Below are 24,118 nucleotides of genomic sequence, written 5' to 3' on the forward strand. Positions count from 1 at the left end.
AAATCTTTGGCAAATGATGCAAAAAAAAAACAGCAAAAATGTTCTTTACCTATGTAAACTCTAGAAGGAAGGAATGAATCAGCTTGGTCCATTAGATATTGATGGTTCAACTGTTGATGATCCTGCTCAGGTGACTAACAAACTAAATGAGTATTTTGCATCTACATTCACACATGAGGAGTTATTCAGGGAGGGGAATGCCAGAAGTGAACTAAACTCTGGCAGTGACCTAAATGATTTTGTAATAACTGAGGGGAAAGTGGAGGAGAAATCATTGAAGATAAACACAAGAAAGGCATCTGGGGTGGATGGGATCTATCCAGTTATATTAAAGGAGGCAGCAAAGGAAGTAAGGTCACATTTGCACATCTCCATGGACTGGAGATGTGCAAATGTGACCCCAATTTAGAAAGGAGGATCAAAGGGCAACACAAGTAATTATAGACCTGTTAGTTTAACTTCTGTTCCAGGGAATTTAATGGAGGCATTGGTTAAAGAGGCACTGCAGGATCATCTAGACAAGACTTCAGTTCTAGCTTGGACACAGCATGGTTTTGTTAAGGGGAAGTCTTCTATGACCAATTTGATTTGATACTATGAAGTAGTCACAAAGCAACTGGATGCAGGGAATAACTTTGATATCATATATTTGGATCTTAGAAAGGCTTTTGATACTGTTACACATATAAGACTTCTGCACAAATTGGAGCAGTGCAGCATTGGAGGCAAATTGCTTCTATGGATAAAGGGAGTGGGAGAAGACTGAGAGTAGTAATCAATGGACACTGCTCTTCATGGCCTAATGTTATTAGTGGAGTCGCTCAGGGTTCAGTGTTGGGTCCATTGTTGTTTTCTGTATTTATAAATGATATTGATGAATGGTTTATCAGGCTTAATGTCCAAGTTTGCAGACGATACGAAGGTTGGCAGGGTTGTTAATAACACTAATGACAGTATGCTGCTGCAACAGGATCTAGAAAAGCTGAGCAGATTGGCTGAGAGGTTGCAAATGTAAAGTGCTACATATGGGACGCAGTAACCCTAGAGTAATATATCAACACTGTGGTACTAAACTGACAGTGGTAGAGAATGAAAAGGTTCTAGGGGTAATTGTTCTGGCATATATGAAGTTTTCTGAGCAGTGCAGATGGTCTGCAAGAGTAGCTCATGGTGTGTTGTCAATGATATACAGGAATTTTTCTAGAAGGGATAAGGGGTGATTATCCCTTTGTATAAGGCAATGGTCAGTCCACACCTTGAGTACTGTATACAGGTCTGGAGGCCTCAGTTTAAGAAGGATGAGCTGTTGGAAAGAGTAGAGAGGAGGGCAACAAGATTAGTGAATGGAAGAAGGGGTTGCTCTTACGAAGAAAGGCTTAAGTTTTGCAGATTACAGTGTTTGGAGACCAGGAACCTACGAGGTGATCTGATTGAGGCATATAAAGTCTTGAATGGTTTGAGCATGCTCAATGCAAATGGGATTCTTCCTCTTGCTCAGAATAATCACCTGAGAGGGCATAGATTCAAATTGAGGAAAGACGGTTGTAGAATAGATGTGCGGAAGTTTGCCTTTAGCCAGCGGGTAGTTGATTGGTTGAAGAGACTTCCATCTTTTGTTGTGGAAGCTGCTAGCCTAAATAAATTTAAGGCTGAGCTGGACAGGTATTTGAAACGAATGAAGGGGTGAAATCGGAGCGTTTTTTTTTTTTTTTTTTTTTTTTTTTTTTTGTCTGATGCTGCATGAGATTGCTTTCTTGGATCCCATGCCTCTACTGAACCTAATGCTAATAAACATCTGGCCCTCTCCTCCTTGAATAACTCCTCATGTGTAGATGCAAATGTAGATGAATGTAGATGCAAAATATTTATTTAGTTCATCAGCTATCTGAGAATGATTATCTACAATCAAACCGTTGATATCAAGTGGACCAATCTGATTCATGTCCTTCCTTTTAGAGTTTATATAAATAAAGAAATCTTTGATGTTTTTCTTTGCATCCTTTGCCAAAGATTTTTCATAATCTGCTTTCGCTTCCCTAACCTCCTTCATGACTTGATTACTGACTAGCTTATATCTGCCATAGGCTTCTGTGTCACCTAATAATTTATATTTGCCTGTTGTCTTTATGGTCACTGAAGAAATGGCACAGAAAGTACCATGTAATGTCTGAGAATAATCTGTCGTTCTTTAAGAAATAGATTGATGACACTCTATGCAGGTTGAAGTGTTGATTTTCTACATTATTCTTCATTTTTTGATTTACCTGCACACCATGCTGCTAAAAGAATATCCTAATGAGAGAACTTGAAACAGGAAATGGAATAAGGTAAAACAATTATTGTGAGGTTGTGTGGACAAGATGGAAAGAGAAAGGGCCCTCGGAAGTTATGGGGGTAGGGGTTATATATTCTAGAGGCATGGGTGCCAGTAGCATGGTGCAAGATGGTGCAAGTGAACCACCTTTAGATTTCGAAGTAATATACAATTTTAAATATTTTCATTAATTTCTTGAAACATAAGATATTGCATATAATTAAAAATTTTAACAAAAAATTTATTCCCACATACATCACCTTGCAAAATATTCTGCCAGCACCCGTGTCTGGAGGTAATGAGAGTTAGAGTAGGGTAGAGTAAGTATTATTTTGAGTAAAAAGGTATTAGAAAGTGTGGAAGAGGTGGAATATATTAGTGATAGGGTGTAAGTTTGAATGCAAAAGCAAAAGGAATAACATTAGTACAAGTATATATGCCAACAACAGAACATGATGGAGAGGAGATTTATGAGGAATTAGAAAATGTAATTGAGAGAGATCAGATTAGCAGATATTTGGTGATATTATAAGTGACTGGAATGTAGTGTTTGAAAAATGAAAGGAGGAAAAATATTATGGACTGAGTAGGCAGGATCAGAGGAGAAAGGTTGGTGGACTTTTGTGATCAGAATGTTCTAATGATAACAGATGATAACGATTTAAACAGCATAAAAGGAGGAGATATACATAAAAAATGCCCAGGGGAAGGGGGCAGAAATAGATATCAATTAGACTATATCTTGGTTTGAAAACAGCCAACTTCCATTCATACCCAGAATCAGGCATATTCTGATCTTAATACTGTGATAATGGATATGGAATTAAAATTTAAAAGGATTAGAGGGGCAAATAAAAGATGGACCAGATGATCAGATGGGTAATCAGATGGGTGATCAAATGATCAGATGGGTAATCAAACTACAATGGTAAATAGCTAAGTTTACGAGATAGTATATATAAAAAAAAAAAAAAACTGAAGAGGAACTAGGATATAGGCGGGGGGGGGGGGGGTGAGACCTAGGAAACTAAGGTGACAGAGGGTATGATAAGGGAAATGTAGACAGAAGAAAAAGGAAAAATACTGATACCAAAGGTAACAGGTTGTTATTTGGTTTTTAGGAGCATTAGCAACTAAGGCCATATTGCTCCGGGGATATGCGGTGGTCATTCCCTGACCACTCTGCATCCTCCGTATTTGGTGGTCACGGGCTCAAATCCCAGTCTAATCAAGAAGCGTGTGCTATGCACTGCTACTCCTGCCCACCTGGCTACGGAGGCGCCAAGGTAACAAGAGGAGGTATAAAGAAATTAACAATAAGCTTAGATGAGTAACAGTTAAAGTAAGGAAGGGAGAGATGGTGGGATACATTTTACAAAGAATTAGAGGCCAGGAAAATCCAATTTAATATATGAGACAATAAGGAATGTGAGCATAGAGTAAAATGAGGAGTTCAGGGTATTACAGAGGGAAGGAATGGGAAGGTACTAAGAAAACCAGGATAGATAGCAGGAGTTGGGTGGAATATATATTCCACCCAATAATATATGATTTTGATAACATAGAAATGGTGGATCAGGACAGCTTGGAGTCAGTTATAATAGAGAAAGGGGTAACCACAGTACTAAAGGAAATAAAGGAAAATAAGGCAGTAAATAAAGGGAGATAAGGCAGTAGGAATTTCATTGGAGTTCATAAGCTAACTAGAAGTGGGCTTAAAAGAATTAACAGAATTATGTACATCAATATATGAGCAAGGAGAATGGCCAAAAGATTTTAAAACTACAGTATTGTTACCAATGGAAAAGAAAAGCCATACAGTGAAATGTAAAGATTTTAGAACTATAACTTTGGTACCACATGCAGCAAAAGATAATATTAAGAATATTAAATAGAAAGATGATAAGAAGGATGGGGAAAAATGTGGGAGAAGGACAGTTTAATTTCAGAAGAAGGGGGGGGAACAATGGATGCAACAGACATGTTAAAAATGTTGACAGAAAGATGGAAGTGAACCAAAAATGTGTGTTTTATAGATTTGGAGAAGGCTTTGATTGGATAGATTGTTAAATTAATGAATATACTGGAATTAAATTATTGAATATGCTGGAAGGGATAGGAGTGGATCGGAAGGGCAGAAGAATGATTAGTAGATTTAAACCAGGGACAAAAAGTAATTATTAGGGATGGACAAGGTAACACTGAAAGTGTAGAAATAAAAAGAGGTGTAACACATGGGTGCCATCTATCCCCAATTTTATTTAATATATATGTAGAATAAATGGTTAAAGAGGCATTTGGTAGGGGAAATATGAATGAGGGAGAATTATATTGGGGAGAAAAGGTTACCGAATTTAGATTTGCAGATGACATGATATTAGTGGCAGATTCAGAGGAAAGATTGCAGAAATTGGTTAACAGGCAAAAAGAAAGTTGTGAAAGGTTTGCAATGAGAATTAATATTATAAAAACAAAAGTTATAAGAGTGGAAAGAGAAAGGTTTGAGTTAGATACTGAAATTGGAGGAGAGAAAATAGAAGAGGTGAATAAGTATTGGGAAGGCTAATGGTAGAAGAAGCAAAGAGCAGCAGAGAAATAAGAATAGCAATGTGTAAAAGAGCCTTTGAGAAGTAAAGAAGAATATTATGTGGGATATTAGAGATTAGTTTAAGGAAGAGACTGGTAAGATGTCTAGTATGGAGTGTGGTACTTTATGGAGTACAGATATGGACACTTAAGAATCGATGATATCATTGATATACAGCTTGTTATTGAATATGATGATGGCAGATTTAGGATCTGTTTCAGAGGACTGAATGATTCTCGAAGTCATGGGATATTATCATTAAATAAATCCCATATCAATGAATTATGATCGCTACAACCTAGTGGTTACATTACTTGAAATTTCTTACCACATCAAGAGTCACTGCTGAGAATCAGATCTATGGTATTGCTTTCTCTTGTTCCATATCAAACTGTCTAACATGTTAGCATGGAAAATAGTTCCCCTGTAGATTCAGAAACATTCTGCTACTGAGTGAGCAACCAATCCAGAAATTTAAATCAATATTTAAAATCCTTGTGATATGCCATCTTGATTAACAGGCCTATTTGATTTGTCTGTATAGTTATTTGTTAAATTCATCACACTCATTTGGCCAATAAAAAATTCCTACTTGTAATTTTGGCACCCTGTTTCTTATATTCCTATGTCTACATTTTATAACTTAACCAATACTTCAAATTTATTTACTATGCTCCTAGCATTAGTATAAATGTATATGTGTGCCTGTTTGTGCTCTTAGAGTAACATAGCCTATATAATTGCTTATCCCATGAGGACCACCAGCAGGCCCTGTAATCCATCCCCCCAACTTGCTTTCTAGACTGTTATATGTTCCAGAAGAAGCAACTGCATGAATCAATTCCTCTGCCGATAGATGCCATAAAACCATTATGTATATGTCTGTGCATCCTTCAATCCAACAGTTTTCTGACCCACCCAACACTGTCTGAATTCATAAATCAGTAAATATTCTTGAATCCCTCCTATTTAAGTAAATCCCACTCTGTAATCCAATTCTGTAAATCATTCCTTCCTGCCAACAAGTGCAGCCCATGCTGAGAAAGATTCTAGTCCACTAGCTGTGCACAATCTCTCCAGGGGGGCCAAACCAACTGAAAATGTTTTCATTGTCATGTTTTCACTCCCTTCCAGAAACATTCAAACTTAAGCCTAACTCAAGGCTGCTTCGAATTAGGAGATAAATATCACTTCCTGTACCCTAAAAACCTAATTATTCAACAATATCATTACACTTTTAACCCTGACAGACATTAGTCCAATTCCACCTATTTTGACAAAATTCCAGGATAGCTATCAAGGGATCAGGAATTTTGTCAGAAGGGAGAAAAAGGTGAACATCCAGTTGTATAAGGCAATGTTTAGGCCACGTCTTGGGTACTGCATACAGATTTAGAAATCTCATTTTAGAAAGCACAGAGATCTGATGGAACACGTGTAGAGAAAAGAGATTGCTTACATTTGCAGGGAACAATATTAGTCAGGGATACAAAGTCTTTCTCCTACCAAGATGCTAAGCCCATACTCACATTTAGTGAGTATGGGCTTGGCATCTTTCATCTGGAAGTGAGCAAGCTGAGTAAATTAAAAGATAACTATGACGAGTTGTTAGAAGAGGACAATGAAATGAGTAGTAGTTTTTTTTTTGCTGATGCTGTATAAGCTTGTTTCCTTGCATAATTTTGCCACTACTAATACTCCTATTTCTGCATAATATATTTCCCCTTTTTTCACCAACATTTTATTCCTTTATTTTTCTGAATACTAGAGTTGCTGTTGGGGAGAACCCCCTGGTAATAAGCAAACTGATAATCTATTGCAGTAATTGGATCTGTTTGGGATATGCTGAAGAGGGGCTGTTGTACAGCCATGTGGATGGTTTTTCGTGGTGTTATGTCAGATGGCAGTTACTTCCTGCTGACCTCTGGTTCTGTAAGTATGTGTGTGTGTGTGTGTGTGGCTGGAAAGAATAATGATTAATCTCATTTCACTGGATGATCTTGTTTGTGGGAGACTATGATTAGTGGTTTTTTGTTGTTTTGCTGAACAAAGAAAATATAAAAAAAAGATTAAAATTGGCTGTATATAAAGAAATATATTATTAGACTTGCCATTTTGGTTTTCTTTTCTTATGAAAAATGGTTAACAAGCAACAAAGTAGCAAATATAACTAAGGTTTTTTACACTCAAATAACATCACAAATATATCGGCAAGCTCTATAAATAAATAGCTTATAGCTATAAATGGTACTGATTTAATTCTAATTTATTTAGTTACCTTTTATTGTTTTTCTTTACAGAAAATATTCACTTTAATCAAGGCTTAAATGAAACCAGCACTCACCTCATGACTAATGTGCATATTTTCTGTCTTAACTTTTGGCATTTTAAGCTGTTGCTATTTTTAATTACAGTTTTTTTCTTTGCTTATTTATATGACATTCCAACAATGTCCATTAATAATTACATTATTAAGCTTACCTTTTTATAATGACATATGCTATTAAATCCTAACTATAAAAACATAAATTAAGTTGGCAAAAATTTAACTCTTAAAAACTTTAATTCTCTTTACAAAATGTGGAATTTTCTACAAACTAACATGCAGTTCTTGTCAAACCACAACTTTTTTACAAAAAGTATTACTTACCGTGTCAACACATTTTGCATGTGGACCACTACTAGGAAGGTCCTACAATAATAAGAAAATATATATAAAAATACAAATAATTATGTTGGTACCATATTTTTAATTCAGAGTAATTTAGTCAAAATAAAGCTTTTAGTATTATACACAGGAAGACAAGCTGCTCTCTGTTTGATAATACAGTTGATCACAACTCATAATTTTTTTTTTTTTTTTTTTTTTTTTAAGAATAATAAAAGTTTTTAGAAATTTTTTTTCTAAGAATGCATAATAAAAATAGAACATCCATCTCAATTCTTATTTTGTGTACACACACAACAAAAGCAACTATGGAACTTGTATTAATTTTAATCCAATGAAAATTGGTGACTGATTCAGTCTCGTGGATAAGTAATTGGAGTGTGTTTCTTATAACTGCAAACTTGTAGTTCAAGTGGTACAATATATTTGAAACAACATTTTACATTAAACTTGGACAGGACTGTTGGAAAGATTACGCATAGATATTTTAAAGATACTTTTTTTTTTTTTATGTGAACACCAAACACGAGAGGTATTAGAACCTATAGTACTTAGTACCATGCTTGGGTGGGAGGTTGAGAGGACGAAAGAAGATATTTGTTGACATTGGACTTGAACTTCTGTAGATTGTAATTTTCAGGAAATACGTATGAAGGAAGGTTGTTCCAGAAAACGGCAGTTGAATGAATAAATGAGGAAGTTGAAAAGTTGGTTCTGTGGGTTTGAAGTTGGACAGTAAATGGATGTTGGCTGGTGGCGGCACGTGTTCGGACTGTTTTGAAAGAGAGAGAGTGGGAATTATAGAAGCCAATTCAGAAGAACAGTACCCATGGAAGTATCTGTAGAAGAGGCATGCAGCAGAAACAGTACGTTTATGAGAAAGCGAGTGGAGAGACTCTGTTAGAGATAAATCATTAATTAACCTAACTGCCCTCTTCTGAATGAATCAAGAAGCCTGAGAGAGGTTTTGGGGGCACCACTCCAGATGTGGGAACAATATATTCCATGGCAGGGCACATTTGCGATTTATACAGAGTGAGCAGCTGTTTGGAAGAAAAGTAATGCCAAGAGCAAAAAAGAAAACCAAGTTTTTTAGATGCAGAGGAAGCAATATTTGTAATGTGCTTGTGCCAAGAGAGATTAGAAGTCAGGGTGATCCACAAAAGAGATATATCATTTTGCCTAGAAATTGGAGTGTCACTAAAGATAAGCATAGGAGCAGAAGAATCCTTTTTGCGAGATATAAGACAAGACTGAGTTTTAGAAGGGTTGAAATCAACTAAGTTGTCTTTGCCTCACTGGAGAATTACCTGAAGATCGGCATTTAAGGAATTGGTAGCAGATTTTCGAGAAGTTGAAGCTGATTGAGCAGGACAAGGTTTCTCAAAATGGAAAGTGGAATGCAATGTGCTATCATCGGCAAAACTATGGATAGGATTTCCAGTCAATGGAAGAAGGTCATTAATATACAAGAGGAGTGGGGGAAAGAACTGAACCTTGGGGGACACCGGCATTAGTGGAGAAGTTAGAAGACAGAGAGCCATCTACCATCACTCTCAGTGAGCGATCAGAGAGAAAACTGGATAACCAATTACTAAAAACAGTTGGCAAACTATAAGAAGGAAGCTTGTTTAGAAGACCTTTATGCCAAACATGATCAAAAGCCTTTGAGATGCCAAGAGCAACTACTTGTGTTTCACCGAACCTTTCCATTGAATTAGTCCATAAATGGGTAACATAAGCCAGAATATCACCAGTGGATCGACACTGACGGAATCCATACTGGCGATCGTTGATCAGACGGAAGGTTTCTAGGTAGTTTAAGAGTTGGTGGTTAATTGATTTCTCCATTACATTAGAAAGAGTAAAAGTAATTGCAATGGGACGATAATTGGATGGGAGGGATTTGTCACCCTTTTTAGGAACTGGCTGGATATGAGCAAATTTCCAAGCAGAAGTAAAAACACCTTTGGAATAAGAAAGTGAAAAAAGGCGGCAAAGAATAGGAGTAAGTTCAGGAGCACAGGTTTTGAGAACAAGTGGAGAAATACCATCAGGACCTGGTGCTTTCTTAGCATCAAGATTCATCAAAATCCTTTGCCAATAGCTTTGGCAAGAGAACAGAATGCTCGGCTACCATTAGGGCAAGAAGCAAGTTTTCTACTCTTAGCCTGTTCAAACTCTAGTTTGGACTGATTAATAACTGCTTTACAATTGTTGCGAGCTTTGGTGTAGGCAGAAAATGACACTGAAGAATTAGAAACAAGCCAATTACGATATGCAATATTCTTCTCTTGAACAGTCTTAGCACATTTATTGGAAAACCAAGGTTTAGATAAAGGGCGAGATTTTTAAGTGGAGTGTGAGATAAAGGATTCCATTCCTGCAAGAATAATTTCACTGACACGATCTGAGCAAACGTTGACATCAGAAGTTTTGAAACAGTAGTCCGACCAAGGAAAAGAAGAAAAGAAGTCTCGCAGGTCATCCCATTTTGCATTGTTGTATTGCCAAACAACACGAGGTTGGGAATAGCCATGAGATAAAGGTTCCATTGGAGAAGAGACAATCACCAAGTTGTGATCTGAAGTGCCTAAAGGAGCTCTCACTTCGACCGTGTACTTAGAAGTGTTGTTTGTGAGAAAAAGATCAAGCGTATTGGCTGTATGATTAGGATTGTCCGGTATTCTTGTAGGTAAATGAACAATTTGTGCTAGGTCATTAGTAATTGCAAAAGCCTCAGCATCTCGACCTGCTGGATCGGTGTGACAAGAAAATGGAAGCCAGCTGGAGTTGTGAACATTAAAACCACCAAGGAAAATTACCTCTCTATTAGGAAAGTTGGACTGGAGAAAGTCAAGTTGCAAAGAGAGGAAGTCAAAGAGCTCCAAGTGATTAGTTGAGTTGGGAGAACGGTAGCAACAAAAGATGAATTTGACACAATGAGGTAGAGAGATTTTAAGCCAGAGAAGATCAAAGAGAGGAGATTCCAAATTGCCAAGTCTCTGACAGGGAATATACTGATAAACTGTTAAAATATATACTGTAGAGATATTGATAAAAGGAATCAACTTTACCCGCTGATTAAAGGCAAATTTCAACTGTCTTTCCTAAATTTTAGTTTATGCCCCCTCTTGTTTGCAATCTGAGCAAGAGGAAGAATCCCATCAGCATTGAGCCTGCTCAATCCATTCAAGGCCTCATACACCTCAATCAGATCACCTCGCAGGCGCCTAATCTCCAGATGCTGCAACTTGCAGAACCTTTCTTCATAAGAGCACCCCCTTGTTTGCTTCTCTGTACTCATTCTAGAAACTCTACATCCTTCTTAAAATGAGGGCTCCAGACCTGTACACAGTACTCAAGATGTGGCCTGACCACTGCCTTATACAAGGGGATAATCACCTTATCCCTGCTGGCAAAATTCCTGTATATCACTGACAAATCCCACGACCTGCTCTGGCAGCCTGCTTGGACTGCGCAGTAAACTTCATATCTAACTGCACAATTACCCACAGGTCTCCTTCATTCTCCACTAGCCTGAGCGTAACACCACACAGTTGGTACATTTCTCTGGGGTTACTGCATCCCATATGCAGTATTAGCATTAGTATTAGTAGAGGTACATGATGCAAGAGAGCAGGCTTATATAGCAGGGGTGGCCAATGAGTCGGTCGCGATCTACCAGTCGATCGCGGATTTAATTTCGGTCGATCACGATCTACCAGTCAATCGCGGATTTAATTTTGGTTGATCACGACAAATTTTAAATATACTTTCATCCCTCGATTTATGCATCTTATGCAATGAAATTTTTGAGACGGTAGATTGCGGCACATTTTGAAGGAAAAAAGTAGATCGCATCACAAATTAAGTTGGCCACTCCTGTTATATAGAATCAGCCAAAAAAAAAATTCTTCTCATTTCACCCATCCACTCGCTCCAAATGTTTGTTTAGTTCTGCCTTGAATCTATTTAAGCTATCAATTTCTACAACTACAGATGGACGTTTGTTCCAGCAATCAACCACCCACTGACTAAAGGCAAACTTCTGCACATCTATCCTACAACTGTCTTTCCTCAATTTGAATTTATGCTCTCTCAGGCGATTATTCCGTGCAAGAGGAAGAATCCCATCAGCATTGAGCATGCTCCAACCATTCAAGGCTTTAAGTACTTTGCAACATGGAAGACTGCTAGAATTTGCTGCACAAATTGGAGCAGTGTGGCATTGGTGGCAAATGCTGCTATGGATAAATGGATGGTTGAGTGGGCGAAGACAGAGAGTGGTAATCAATGGACACTGCTCTTCATGGACTAATGTTATTAGTGGAGTCCCTCAGGGTTCAGTGTTGGGTCCATTGCTGTTTTTATTTATAAATGATAGTGATGATGATGATAAATGACTACATATATCAGGCTTAATGTCCAAGTTTGCAGATGATACGAAGGTTGGCAGGGTTGTTAATGACCCTAAGTTGTTAATGAGGGGAATATGGCAGAGAAGAAACATGCATAGGATACATACAAATTAACACATGACACAGAAGCCTATGATAGATACAAGTTGATCTGTAACCAAGTTACAAAGGAGGTTAGGCAGGCGAAGGCAGATTACGAGAAATCTTTGGCAAGGGATGTAAAGGAAAACAGCAAAGAGTTCTTTACTTATGTAAACTCTAGAAGGAAGGGGATGAATCAGATTGGTCCACTTGATATCGATGGGTCAACTGTTGATGATCCTGCTCAGGTAGCTAACAAACTAAATGAATATTTTGCATCGACATTCACACATGAGGGGTTATTTATCGAGGGGAATGCCAGAGGTGTATTCAACTCTAGCAGTAAGCTAGAGAATCTTGTAATAACTAAGAGCAAAATGGAGGAGAAATTGTTGAAGATAAACACAAGAAAGGCACCTGGGGTGGATGGGATCTATCCAGTTATATTAAAGGAGGCAGCAAAGGAAGTAAGCAAACCCTTAGCCATAATTATGAGAGCTTCCTTGGACTCAGGGGAGGTACCCATAGACTGGAGATGTGCAAATGTGACCCCAATTCACAAAGGAGGATCAAAAGCTGACACAAGCAATTATAGACCTGTGAGTTTAACTTCTGTTCCAGGAAAATTAATGGAGGCACTAGTTAAAGAAGCACTGCAGGATCATTTAGACAAGACTTCAGTTATAGCTCGGACACAGCATGGTTTTGTTAAGGGGAAGTCTTGCCTGACCAATTTGATTGGATACTATGATGCAGTCACAAAGGAACTGGATGCAGGGAATAACTTTGATATTATATACTTGGATCTTAGAAAGGCTTTTGATACTGTTGCACATGGAAGACTGCTGCACAAATTGGAGCAGTGTAACATTGGAGGCAAATTGCTGCTGTGGGTAAAGGGGTGGCTGAGGGGGAGAAGACAGAGAGTGGTAATCAATGGACACTGCTCGTCGTGGACTAATGTTATTAGTGGAGTCCCTCAGGGCTCAGTGTTGGGTCCATTATTGTTTTCTGTATTCATAAATGATATTGATGATGGTATATCAAGCTTAATGTCGAAGTTTGCAGACGATACAAAGGTAGGCAGGGTTGTCAAGGACACTACTGACACTATGCTGCTGCAACAGGATCTGGAAAGGTTGAGCAGATGGGCTGAGAGGTGGCAAATGAAGTTTAACATTGACAAATGTAAAGTACTACACATGGGAAACAGCAACCCCAGAGCAACGTATCAAATCTGTGGTATTACACTGACAGTGGTAGAGAATGAAAGGGACCTGGGGGTGGTTGTGCAGGCAGATATGAAGTTCTCTGATCAGTGCAGACGGGCTGCAAGAGTAGCTCATGGTGTATTGTCAATGATATATAGGAATTTTTCTAGCAGGGATAAGGAGGTGATTATTCCCTTGTATAAGGCAATGGTCAGGCCACACCTAGAGTACAGGCCTGGAGGCCTCATTTCAAGAAGGATGTAGAGCTGCTGGAACGAGTACAGAGAAGGGCAACAAGATTAGTGAATGGAACAAAGGGGTGCTCTTACGAAGAAAGGCTTAAGATTTGCAAATTACAGTGTCTGGAGACTAGGCACCAGCGAGGTGATCTGATAGAGGTGTATAAAGCATTGAATGGTTTGAGCATGCTCAATGCTGATGGGATTCTTCCTCTCGCTAAGAATAATCACCTGAGAGGGCATAAATTCAAATTGAGGAAAGACAGATGTAGGATAGACGTGCGGAAATTTGCCTTTAGCCAGCGAGTGGTTGGTTGGTGGAACAGACGTCCATCCCTTGTCGTGGAAGTTGATAGCCTAAATAAGTTTAAGGCTCAGCTGGACAGGTATTTTGAACGAACAGAGGGGTGAAGTTGGAGTGGTTTTTTTTTTTTTTTTTGGCTGATGCTGCATAAGCTTGCTTTCTTGCATCAAATGCCTCTACTAATGCTAATGCTAATGACAGTACGCTGCTGCAACAGGATCTAGAAAAGTTGAGAAGATGGGCTGAGAGGTGGCAAATGAAGTTTAACATTGACAAATGTAAAGTACTACATATGGGAAGCAGTAACCCCAGAGTAATGTATAAACTCTGTGGTACTACACTGACAGTGGTAGAGAATGAAAAGAATCTGGGAGTAATTGTGCAGGCAGATATGAAGTTTTCTGAGCAGTGCAGACGGTCTGCAAGAGTAGCACATGGTGTCTTGTCAATGATATACAGGAATTTTTCTAGCAGGGATAAGGAAGTGATCATCCTCTTGTATAAGGCGAGCCTCCGTAGCCGAGTGGTCAGGAGCGGGAGTGCAGTAGCACACACTCTTTGAGTAGACCGAGGTTCAAGCCCCTGACTGCTGAATGCGGTCGATCTGCTAACCCGCACTGGACCAGCGTGGCAGATTATGGTCCATTTCCCTCAGCATGAATTGCTGAGGAGGCTTCCATCCTGCAGTGGGTTGATAATGGCTGCACTTTATCTTTACCTATAAGGCGATGGTCGGGCCACATCTTGAGTACTGTATACAGGTCTGAAGGCCTCATTTTAAGAAGGATGTAGAGCTGTTGGAATGAGAACAGAGAAGGGCAACTATATTAGTGAATGGAACAAAGGGTTGCTCTTACGAAGAAAGGCTTAAATTTTGCAGATTACAGTGTTTGGAGACTAGGCACCTGAGAGGTGATCTGATTGAGGTGTATAAAGCCCTTGAATGGGTTGAGCAAGCTGAATGCTGATGGGATTCTTCCTCTTGCTCAGATTAAGAACCTGAGGGGGGCAAAGATTGAAATTGAGGAAAGACAGTTGTAGAATAGATGTGCAGAAGTTTGCCATTAGCTAGCGGGTAGTTGATTGGTGGAACAGACTTCCATCTTTTGTTGTGGAAGTTGATAGCTTAAATAAATTGAAGGCTGAGCTGGACAGGTATTTGGAACGAACAGAGGGGTGAAATCGGACCGTTTTTTTTGGCTGATGCTGCTTAAGCTTGCTTTTTTGCATCATATGCCTCTACTAATGCTAATGAAATGCCAACACCATCTGAAGGAAGCCATTGAGAGACTGACCACAGCCTGGAAAGGAGGAGGAAGAGGTTTGATAGCCCTCACTGAACATCAGAATAAAGCAATCTACAAGGCCATACAGAAGACAGACAATCAGCACACCTCACTCAACCTGAAGAAGACTCCACCTACCCACCCAATGAGACGGATGAAATTAAGTGAGAAAGATGGGTGAGGGCACATCATAGGAGGCACTGCACTGACCTCCATCAAGATAAAAAGGCTTCAAATACTGGCTCGCCATAGTGTTTAAGGTCAAATGGCATCAGTGGTTTCAACAACTCCAAAACTGGCTCACTATGGTATATATAGTGTACTGTATTTAGGGTCAAGCAGCACCAGTGATTTCCAATAACTCAGTGATCAGTTCTCTTGTTTTGAATACAGTATCCCGTAAAATCCAGATAGGGTGAGTGATATGTGGTTTATGTAGTGCAGTGCAGGGTCATGTTGTTCATTTGCCTTCTTAGCTTAGGGTCTGTGGAACACTATTGACACCTAGTTACCATGCGATGTATGGAAGTTGGGCCAGATAGTAAGGAAGGATGAAGCTCTGGCTGGGAGAAACCTATCATCACTTGAGTTTGCCGGGGAGGGCCCCTAAAACATACACGCACACAAGTTTTTGTTGGAAAGGAGAGCAAGGGGGAGGAGATGGTGTAAGTGGTGGAGTATAGGTTAGGGTAAAGGAGGTGGATGATAGAAAGGTTTCCACCAGGTTGGTAGATTGCTTTCTGTTTTTATTGCACAAAAGCAACTGAGGCGATAGGGCACCATGGCCATTTCATAAAAAAGATAGAAAGGATTTTTGGTAACCTTTCGAAAAGGTTACCACATCAAAATATATGTGCAAATGCAAAATAGAATAAATGCTGGTATACTCAGACTAAAAATATGCACAAAATTATATTTATTTCTAAAAATTAATATTTTATAGAAATATAAAAACAGCTGACACACGGTCCTTGTCTGATAAAATCTGAGTGTATAAGGCTCAGTCAAATGGGTAAAAGCAGGAAATATATATACTTCGAGCAAAGGTAAAAATAACGCAATTAATTAAAATATGCTTTATAGTTAAAATGGTCTCACAAGACACACAGAGGAAGGTCATCAGCCCTCAGCAAGAAGTGAGTAAGATGTCTGTGTCCTATGCAGAGTCGAGCAAGAACATCTTCCTTGATATGATTCCTATGCACACTAGACTGCTACCACGTTTCAATTACAAGATTTATCTCATATAATTTATTTGTGTTCTTGACACTAGAAGTACCGTATTTTCCAGCTTATAAGACGCGGTTTTTTTCGCGAAGAAATACTCGGAAAATCACCCTGCATCTTATATGGTCAATTGCCGGTAAACCGAGTTCTGAAAACTTCCCTTTGAAATTCACACCAATTTTACTTAAGATTTATCTGTTGAAATATATTTTTAATAATTATCAGTGGTTACAATCTATGACAACAATACATACCAGTAATCTTTTTTTCATGGAAAATTTGTTGAAATCTGCGTGATATGAATCTCACAATCAGACGTAAGTAAAAACTTGTTTCATTTTCCCATGTGTTTGCTTCCTCTGTAATATGATCTCGCAATTTTATGGTATTCCTCTATGATCTCGTGCTTTTATGGTATGGCGGGCTAATTAGACTGGATCGGGATTATTCAATTCCAACCGTCTTTTACAAAGAGAAAGTGATGCCCGTATTTGTCTTAGGGTGAGTAAGAATTTCTGTTACGTTACTTCTGTCAGCTTTTTTCAGAAACAAACATTTCATTATTGGTTGAACATTTACCCAAGCATATACCATTATTTTGAGAAAAATATATTACCGTATTTAATTTTATTATTATTATCTTTAGCAATAATTTTCTTATAAATTTCAGGACACCCTGTTATGATGGAGTTGTTGAGAAGGCATTGCTACACAATTGCCTTTAAATTACAAGTAATAGAATTTGCAAGGCAATATGGGAACCGTGCTGCTGCTGAAAGACATTTTGTACCAATTCCTACTGAGAAAATGGTACGTGCCTGGCGAAAGCAAGAGGAGAAACTTCGACAAGCAATAAAGTCAAAACACAACCTTCGCAAGCAAAAAGCTAGATGGGAGGAACTGGAGAATGAGATGAAGACGTGGGTTACAGATCAGAGGAGCCAAGGTATTGTGGTAACGACTAAATATATCATTTCTGAAGCTAAATTGAGGGCAGCTGCAAGAGGGCATGATGACTTTACAGGTGCTATAGATTTATGAAGAGACACGGATTAGCGATGCGAATAAGAAGAAAAATAGCACAGAAAATGCCTGAGGGGTACGAAAACAAAATTATTGATTTTCACTGATATATTATCAAAGTCAGAAAAGAAAATGACTTTGAACTTAGTCAAATTGCAAATATGGATGAAGTTCCATTGATGTTTGACGTTCCATCTAATAAGAAAGTTGATTTTAAAGGTGCTAAATCTGTGACTATTAAAACTTCCGGCAATGAGAAATCCCATTTTACAGCAGTGCTAGCATGTTGTGCTGATGGTACCAAGTTACCACCATTACTAATATTTAAAAGGAATACAATGCCGGAAGAAAGCATTCCAGCAGGAGTTTTTATTCAAGTTCACCCCAAAGGATGGATGGATGAACATGCCGTGAGGTTTTGGCTGGAAAAGGTGTAGTCACGCCGTCCTGGTGGACTTCGCAAGAAGCCGTCGCTTCTCGTGTGGGATCTGTTCCGGTCTCACCTAACTAATTGTACTAAGATAAGATTAAAAAGGTTAAACACGCAAATGGCTGTAATTCCTGGAGGGTTAACGGGTCAATTGCAACCCCTGGATGTATCAATAAGTAAGCCTTTCAAGAACTACATGCATGAAGAATGGAATAAATGGATGCTCCCAAAGCATGAACTAACATCAACAGGGCGCATCAAAAGACCTACCATTGTACAGGTTTGCCAGTGGGTCAAAAATGCTTGGCATGAAATTAAAATTGAGACAATAGTACAATCGTTTAAGAAGTGTGGCATAACCAATGCTCTTGACAGCACGGAAGACGACCTTTTGTATGAGGAAACTGATTCATCTGACTCAGAGATCGCTCATAACATGAACGATGGTGACATTGAATATCTTGAATATTATGATGATTTCAGTAACGGCTTTTTAGGGTTTAAGGATAAATGAAAATGTCAGACATTTCATAATCTTTAGAACAAATAAATATTTTTAAAAATTTCTTGTGTTTTATGAATTGAATAAAAACTCCATGTTGTAAGTCCATTCAATAAAAAAATTTAAAAAAATAAATGCAACTCCATTTAATTTATTTTTAATACCTACCCCATGATTACGTCCCGTATCACGCCATGTCGCCATATTTGTTTACATCAGTCGGTAAAAGATAGCTTCTTAGTTTCACCGTAAACAGTATCGAAGAACAATAGAAGGGTTATTATTTTTTCCAAAATATGTGGCCAAAACTAGGGTGCGTCTTGCATGCCCGTGCATCTTATAAGCTGGAAAATACGGTATATCTCATTGTGTATTATTTCACTATAGTCTGTATAGGGGACTAACAGGCAATGATTATCAGTAGGTGTTGCTGATTTGGCTGCAGTTTCAGCCAAATCGTTTCCCCTAATCCTGATGTGGCTAGGAATCCAGCAGAAGTGAATATCAAAATCAGTAGCATATCCAGGAGGTATCATCGTAAGGGAAGGGAGCATGGCGACTATGTGTTTCAATGTTTTTTCTCTTTTTTTTTTTTTAGATACAGCTAGTAACACTTATACATGCACATAAATAATGTTTTATTGATTACCTTTATTTGAATATTAGGAAAGCATATGTATTAATCACTAAAAATTACAATAATATATTATTTCCAAACATTTGGCAATATAACACATGGAACAAACAAGTTTATGAAATATATAAGAAATTTATAAAAGGAAAGAATAACAGAAGTATGTGCTGAGGCGGATTTGAAGCAAACTTAAGCTTCGGGGGGTCCCCTCACTTGCACTGGCCCCTTCAAAGCCCTAGCAACAAGATGTTCCCATGGACAAATTTTTGTGAAATTTGCAAAAGTAAGATTTTTTAACCACAATCAGTTAACACCGCTGTCTCTTTCCACTACGACTTCCCCTCCACCACAGAGTCTGGTGGCATTGGAGTCACGGGCACTAGTAGGATATTTTGCAAGGTAGTGCATGTGGGAATAAATTTTTTGTTCACCAAATATTTGAATACATGCAATATTTTAATTAAGTCAAGTTTGACTGATTTATGTATACAGCCGAGCCAATGTTTTATGATCGATGGGATCAGTGGGTACTTGTATTTTGAAAGAAAGAATTTGTATTGTTTTAATGTATCGATAAATTAATGAAAATATTAAAAATTGTATATTACTTCGAAATCCAAAGGTGGTACTTGCATCATGCTACCGGCATCCATGGTTTGAGTGGCCACTAACTTTAAAGAAAAATAAAAAGAAATTTTGCATTCTTTTTCTTAGAGAGAGAGAGAGAGGCCCAAAAATTGTATAAGCCTCACAAAACCTCCATCCACACATGCACAGCTATGAAAAATGCTATGCTGCTTTCTGCCATTGCACATTCTGTAATGCCAATTTTCTTGAATAGCAATACCCTCTAATGCTGAAAACTAAAGGGCTCTTCAGCTTTCTTGTGCTTTGTTCGTATTATGATGCCTTTCAATATCACTAAATTCGGCTGTCAGCATGCATTTACAATATTTACAAAAAACATTTTAAATAATCACCGTCTAATTTGCAGACCCAGTTATATTTAGCATCTTTGAGCCACTGATCGTGGAAGTATTGACTATATTTTTTTGCTCATTTTCAAAAAGGGGCAAAATTACACACTATAGTTTAATATGAAAATTCATAAGAGAAAAAAAAAAAAATTAGTTATCTACACAAAGTAATTGAATAATCACAAATGAAAAAGGACAAATTTTTGTCAACACTCTGTTAAACCTATTCAGAACAGTAGTTTGGATGCAGAAACGATTTAGGTTACTTCATCTATGTTTTGGGCAGTCTACTCCAGTAATTCGTAAAGTAAACCAACATTAAGCGAGCCTCTGTACTAGGAAAGGTAGACTTGAGAGAGTAGAATTTCAAAGAAAGGAAGTTGAAGAGTTCTGAGTGATTGGTGGAAATTCATATTATAATATCTTTCTCTGATCTGTAAATGATCCAGCAAAAAATTTTAAATAAATAAAATAAATAAATGAAAATATTGACATCAGAGTAATAAAATTATAAATCGTTCTGTACAATTGTAACAAAATTCAAAGAATAATAAAAATCACTTATTACAAAATCACTACAAAGTTGGCATTTCATTGTGCACATTGAGCAAATCAATGAATACTCTATTCAGAGGTGTGCATTCTTTTTTTTTTTTTTTTTTTATGCGAACCCCAAACACGAGAGGTATTAGAACCTATAGTACTTAGTACCATGCTTGGGTTGGAGGTTGAGAAGACGAAAGAAGATATTTGTTGACATTAAACTTGAACTTCTATAGATTGTAATTTTCAGGAAATACGTATGAAGGAAGGCTGTTCCAGAAAACGGCAGTTGAATGAATAAATGAGGAAGATGAAAAGTTGGTTCTGTGGGTGTGAAGTTGGACAGTAAATGGATGTTGGCTGGTGGCGGCATGTGTTCGGACTGTTTTGAAAGAGGGAGCGGGAATTATAGAAGCCAATTCAGAAGGACAGTGCCCATGGAAGTATCTGTAGAAGAGGCATGCAGCAGAAACAGTACGTCTATGAGAAAGCGAGTGGAGAGACTCTGTTAGAGATGAATCATTAATTAACCTAACTGCCCTCTTCTGAATGGAATCAAGAAGCCTGAGAGAGGTTTTGGAGGCACCAACCCAGATGTGGGAACAATATTCCATGTCTGGGCGGATTTGCGATTTATACAGAGTGAGCAGCTGTTTGGAAGAAAAGTAACACCGAGAGCGAAAGAGAAAACCAAGTTTTTTAGATGCAGAGGAAGCAATATTTGTAATGTGCTTGTGCCAAGAGAGATTAGAAGTCAGGGTAATCCACAAAAGAGATATATCATTTTGCCTAGAAATCGGAGTGTCACTAAAGATAAGCATAGGAGCAGAAGAATCCTTTCTGTGAGATATAAGACAAGAGTGAGTTTTAGAAGGGTTGAAATCAACTAAGTTGTCTTTGCCCCACTGGACAATTACCTGAAGATCGGCATTTAAGGAATTGGTAGCAGATTTTCGAGAAGTTGAAGTTGATTGAGCAGGACAAGGTTTCTCAAAATAGATGACTTTGTAGAGTGGATATCATCTTTTAAAGGCATAAAAGGTGATACTGTTGTACATGTTAGTGTTAATGATAATAAAAGCACGAGATCTGAGCACTTACTTTGTTGTTTTGTTTTGTTATTTGGTTTTTTAAGAGCATTAGCAACTAGGGCCATATTGCTCCGGGAATATGCGGTGGTCATTCCCTGACCTTTCCGCATCCTCCGTATTTGGTGGTGACAGGCTCGAACGCCGGTTTAATCAAGAAGCATGTGCTACGCACTGCTGCTCCTTCCCACCTGGCTACGGAGGCGCGAGCACTTACTTAAGACATACAGGAATATGTTTGGAAGAAGTCATGAGTTAGGATTAAATATCAAAATGTAGTAGTAGTAGTGGCATGTGATGCAAGAAAGCAAGTGTATGAGCTTATGCAGCATCAGCCACAAAAAAAAAAAAAAAAAAATTTACAAAACAATTCCCTCTAAATATTTGTCCAGTTCCTCCTGAAATTTATTTAACCTATCAACTTCCACAACGACGGATGGAAGTTTGTTCCAGCAATTAACCACCCGCTGGCTAAAGGCAAATTTCCGCACATCTATTCTACATCTGTCTTTCCTCAATTTGAATTTATGCCCTCTTAGGTTCATAATCTGAACAAATGGAAGAATCCCATCAGAATTCAGCGTGCTCAACCGATTCGAGGCCTTATACACCTCAATCAGATCACCTCACAGGTGCCTAGTCTCCAGCCGCTGCAATTTGCAGAAGTTAAGCCTCTCTTCGTAAGAGGATCCCTCCATTCCCCCTCACCAATCTTGTTGCTCTTCTCTGTACACACTCAAGAATCTACATCCTTGCTAAAATGAGGCCTCCAGACCTGTATGCAGTACTCAAGCCGTGGCCTGACCATTGCCTTATACAGAGGGACAATCACCTCCTTTTCCCTGCTAGCAAAATTTCTGTATATCATTGACAAAACCCCATGACTTGCCTTGGCAGCCTGTCTGCATTGCTCAGTAAACTTCATATCTGCCTGAACAATTATTCCCAGGTCTTTTTCATTTTCTACAACTTTAAGTGTAGTACCACACAGTTGGTACATTTCTCTGGGGTTACTTCTACCCATATGCAGTACCTTGCATTTGTCAATTTTAAACTTCAGTTGCCACTTCTCAGCCCATCTGCCCAAATTTTCTAGATCCTGTTGCAGTAGCACACTGTCATTACTGCCAACCTTTGTATCATCTGCAAACTTTAACACTAAGCCTGATATACCTTCATCAATATCATTGATAAATATACAAAACAACAGTGGACCTAACACCGAACCCTGTAGGACTCCACTAATAACGTTAGTCCACAAAAGAGCAGCACCCATTGATTACCGCCCTCTGTCTTCTCCCACTCAACCATCCTTTTATCCATTGTAGCAACTTACCCTTAATACCATTCTGCTGCAATCTGTACAGTAGTCTACCATGCACAACAGTGTCAAAAGCTTTCCTGAAATCCAAGTATATGATCAAAATTATTTTTTGCATCCAGTTCCTTTGTAACCACATCATAATACCCAATGAAATTTGTCAGACAAGACTTTCCTTTAACAAACCCATGCTGTGTCTGAATTATTGCTGCAGTCTTGTCTAGATGATCCTGCAATGCATCTTTAACCAGTAACTCCATTATTTTACCCGGAACAGGAGTTAAACTAACTGATCAGTAATTAATCATGTCACCCTTCAATCTCCTTTGTGAATTGGGAATACATTTGCACATCTACAGTCTGTGGGGACCTCCCCTGGATCCAAGGATGCTCTCATAATTATGGCTAAGGGTTTGCTTACTTCCTTTGCCCCCTCCTTTAATATAACTGGATAGAACCCATCCACCCCAGATGCCTTTCTTATGTTTAACTTCAACGATTTCTCCTTCACTTTGTTCTCAGTTATTACAAAATCATTAAGCACCCTGCTACAATTTGATAACCTTCTGGCATTTTCAAACCTTAATAACTCCTCAAGTGTGAATGTAGATGCAAATTACTCATTCAGTTTGTTTGCTATCTGAGCAGGATCATCAAGAGGCGAACCATTGATATCAAGTGGACCAAGATTCATCCCCTTCCTTTTAGAGTTTATATTAGTAAAGAAATCCTTGCTGCTTTTCTTAGCATCCTTTGCCAAAAATTTCTCGTAATCTACCTTCGCCTGTCTAGCCACCTTTGTGACTTGATTACAGACTAGCTTATACCAGCCATAGGCGTCTGTGTCGCCTAATAATTTATATGCATGCCACGCACTTTTCTTTTCTGCCACGAGCCTCAGTTCGTTTGATAACCATTTAGGCCTAAACCTTGAACAATATTTCTTAATAGGTATGAAACATTTAGTAGCGTCCACGATTAATTCCTTGAATGAGTTCCACTTAGAATTTGCTGCTGGTAGCATCATCTGTTGATCCCACTGTACAGAATTTAAAAACTGTCTGAGACCACTGTAGTCACCTTTACAGAAGCAAAAACCCTTTCCTTTACCCCTGATGGTAATTATATCTTTAAGTAAATTCCACATCAGTACACTGTGATCACTGCCACCTAGTGGTTTCTTTATCTGCAATTTCTTAATACACGAATGATCACTGCTGATAACCAGATCAAGAGTATTACCCTCTCTGGTTGCCTCTTGA

The 24,118-nt window shown here is 38.3% G+C and overlaps 1 protein-coding gene across 1 annotated transcript in view; it reads right to left on the reverse strand.

The window, feature by feature from the left end:
- The window catches only part of LOC150079064 (oxysterol-binding protein-related protein 11-like), a 218,654-nt gene that overhangs the window by 69,012 nt on the left and 125,524 nt on the right, over window positions 1-24,118 (reverse strand). The window contains exon 8 of the mRNA XM_090382937.1: window positions 7,552-7,593. Within this exon, the coding sequence (XP_090239063.1) occupies window positions 7,552-7,593 (42 nt within the window). The remainder of the gene's footprint in view (window positions 1-7,551; window positions 7,594-24,118) is intronic.

Source organism: Mastigoproctus giganteus, chromosome 10, assembly GCF_048544385.1.
Source record: "Mastigoproctus giganteus isolate SK-2022 chromosome 10, ASM4854438v1, whole genome shotgun sequence".
NCBI classification, from domain to species: Eukaryota; Metazoa; Arthropoda; class Arachnida; order Uropygi; family Thelyphonidae; genus Mastigoproctus; species Mastigoproctus giganteus.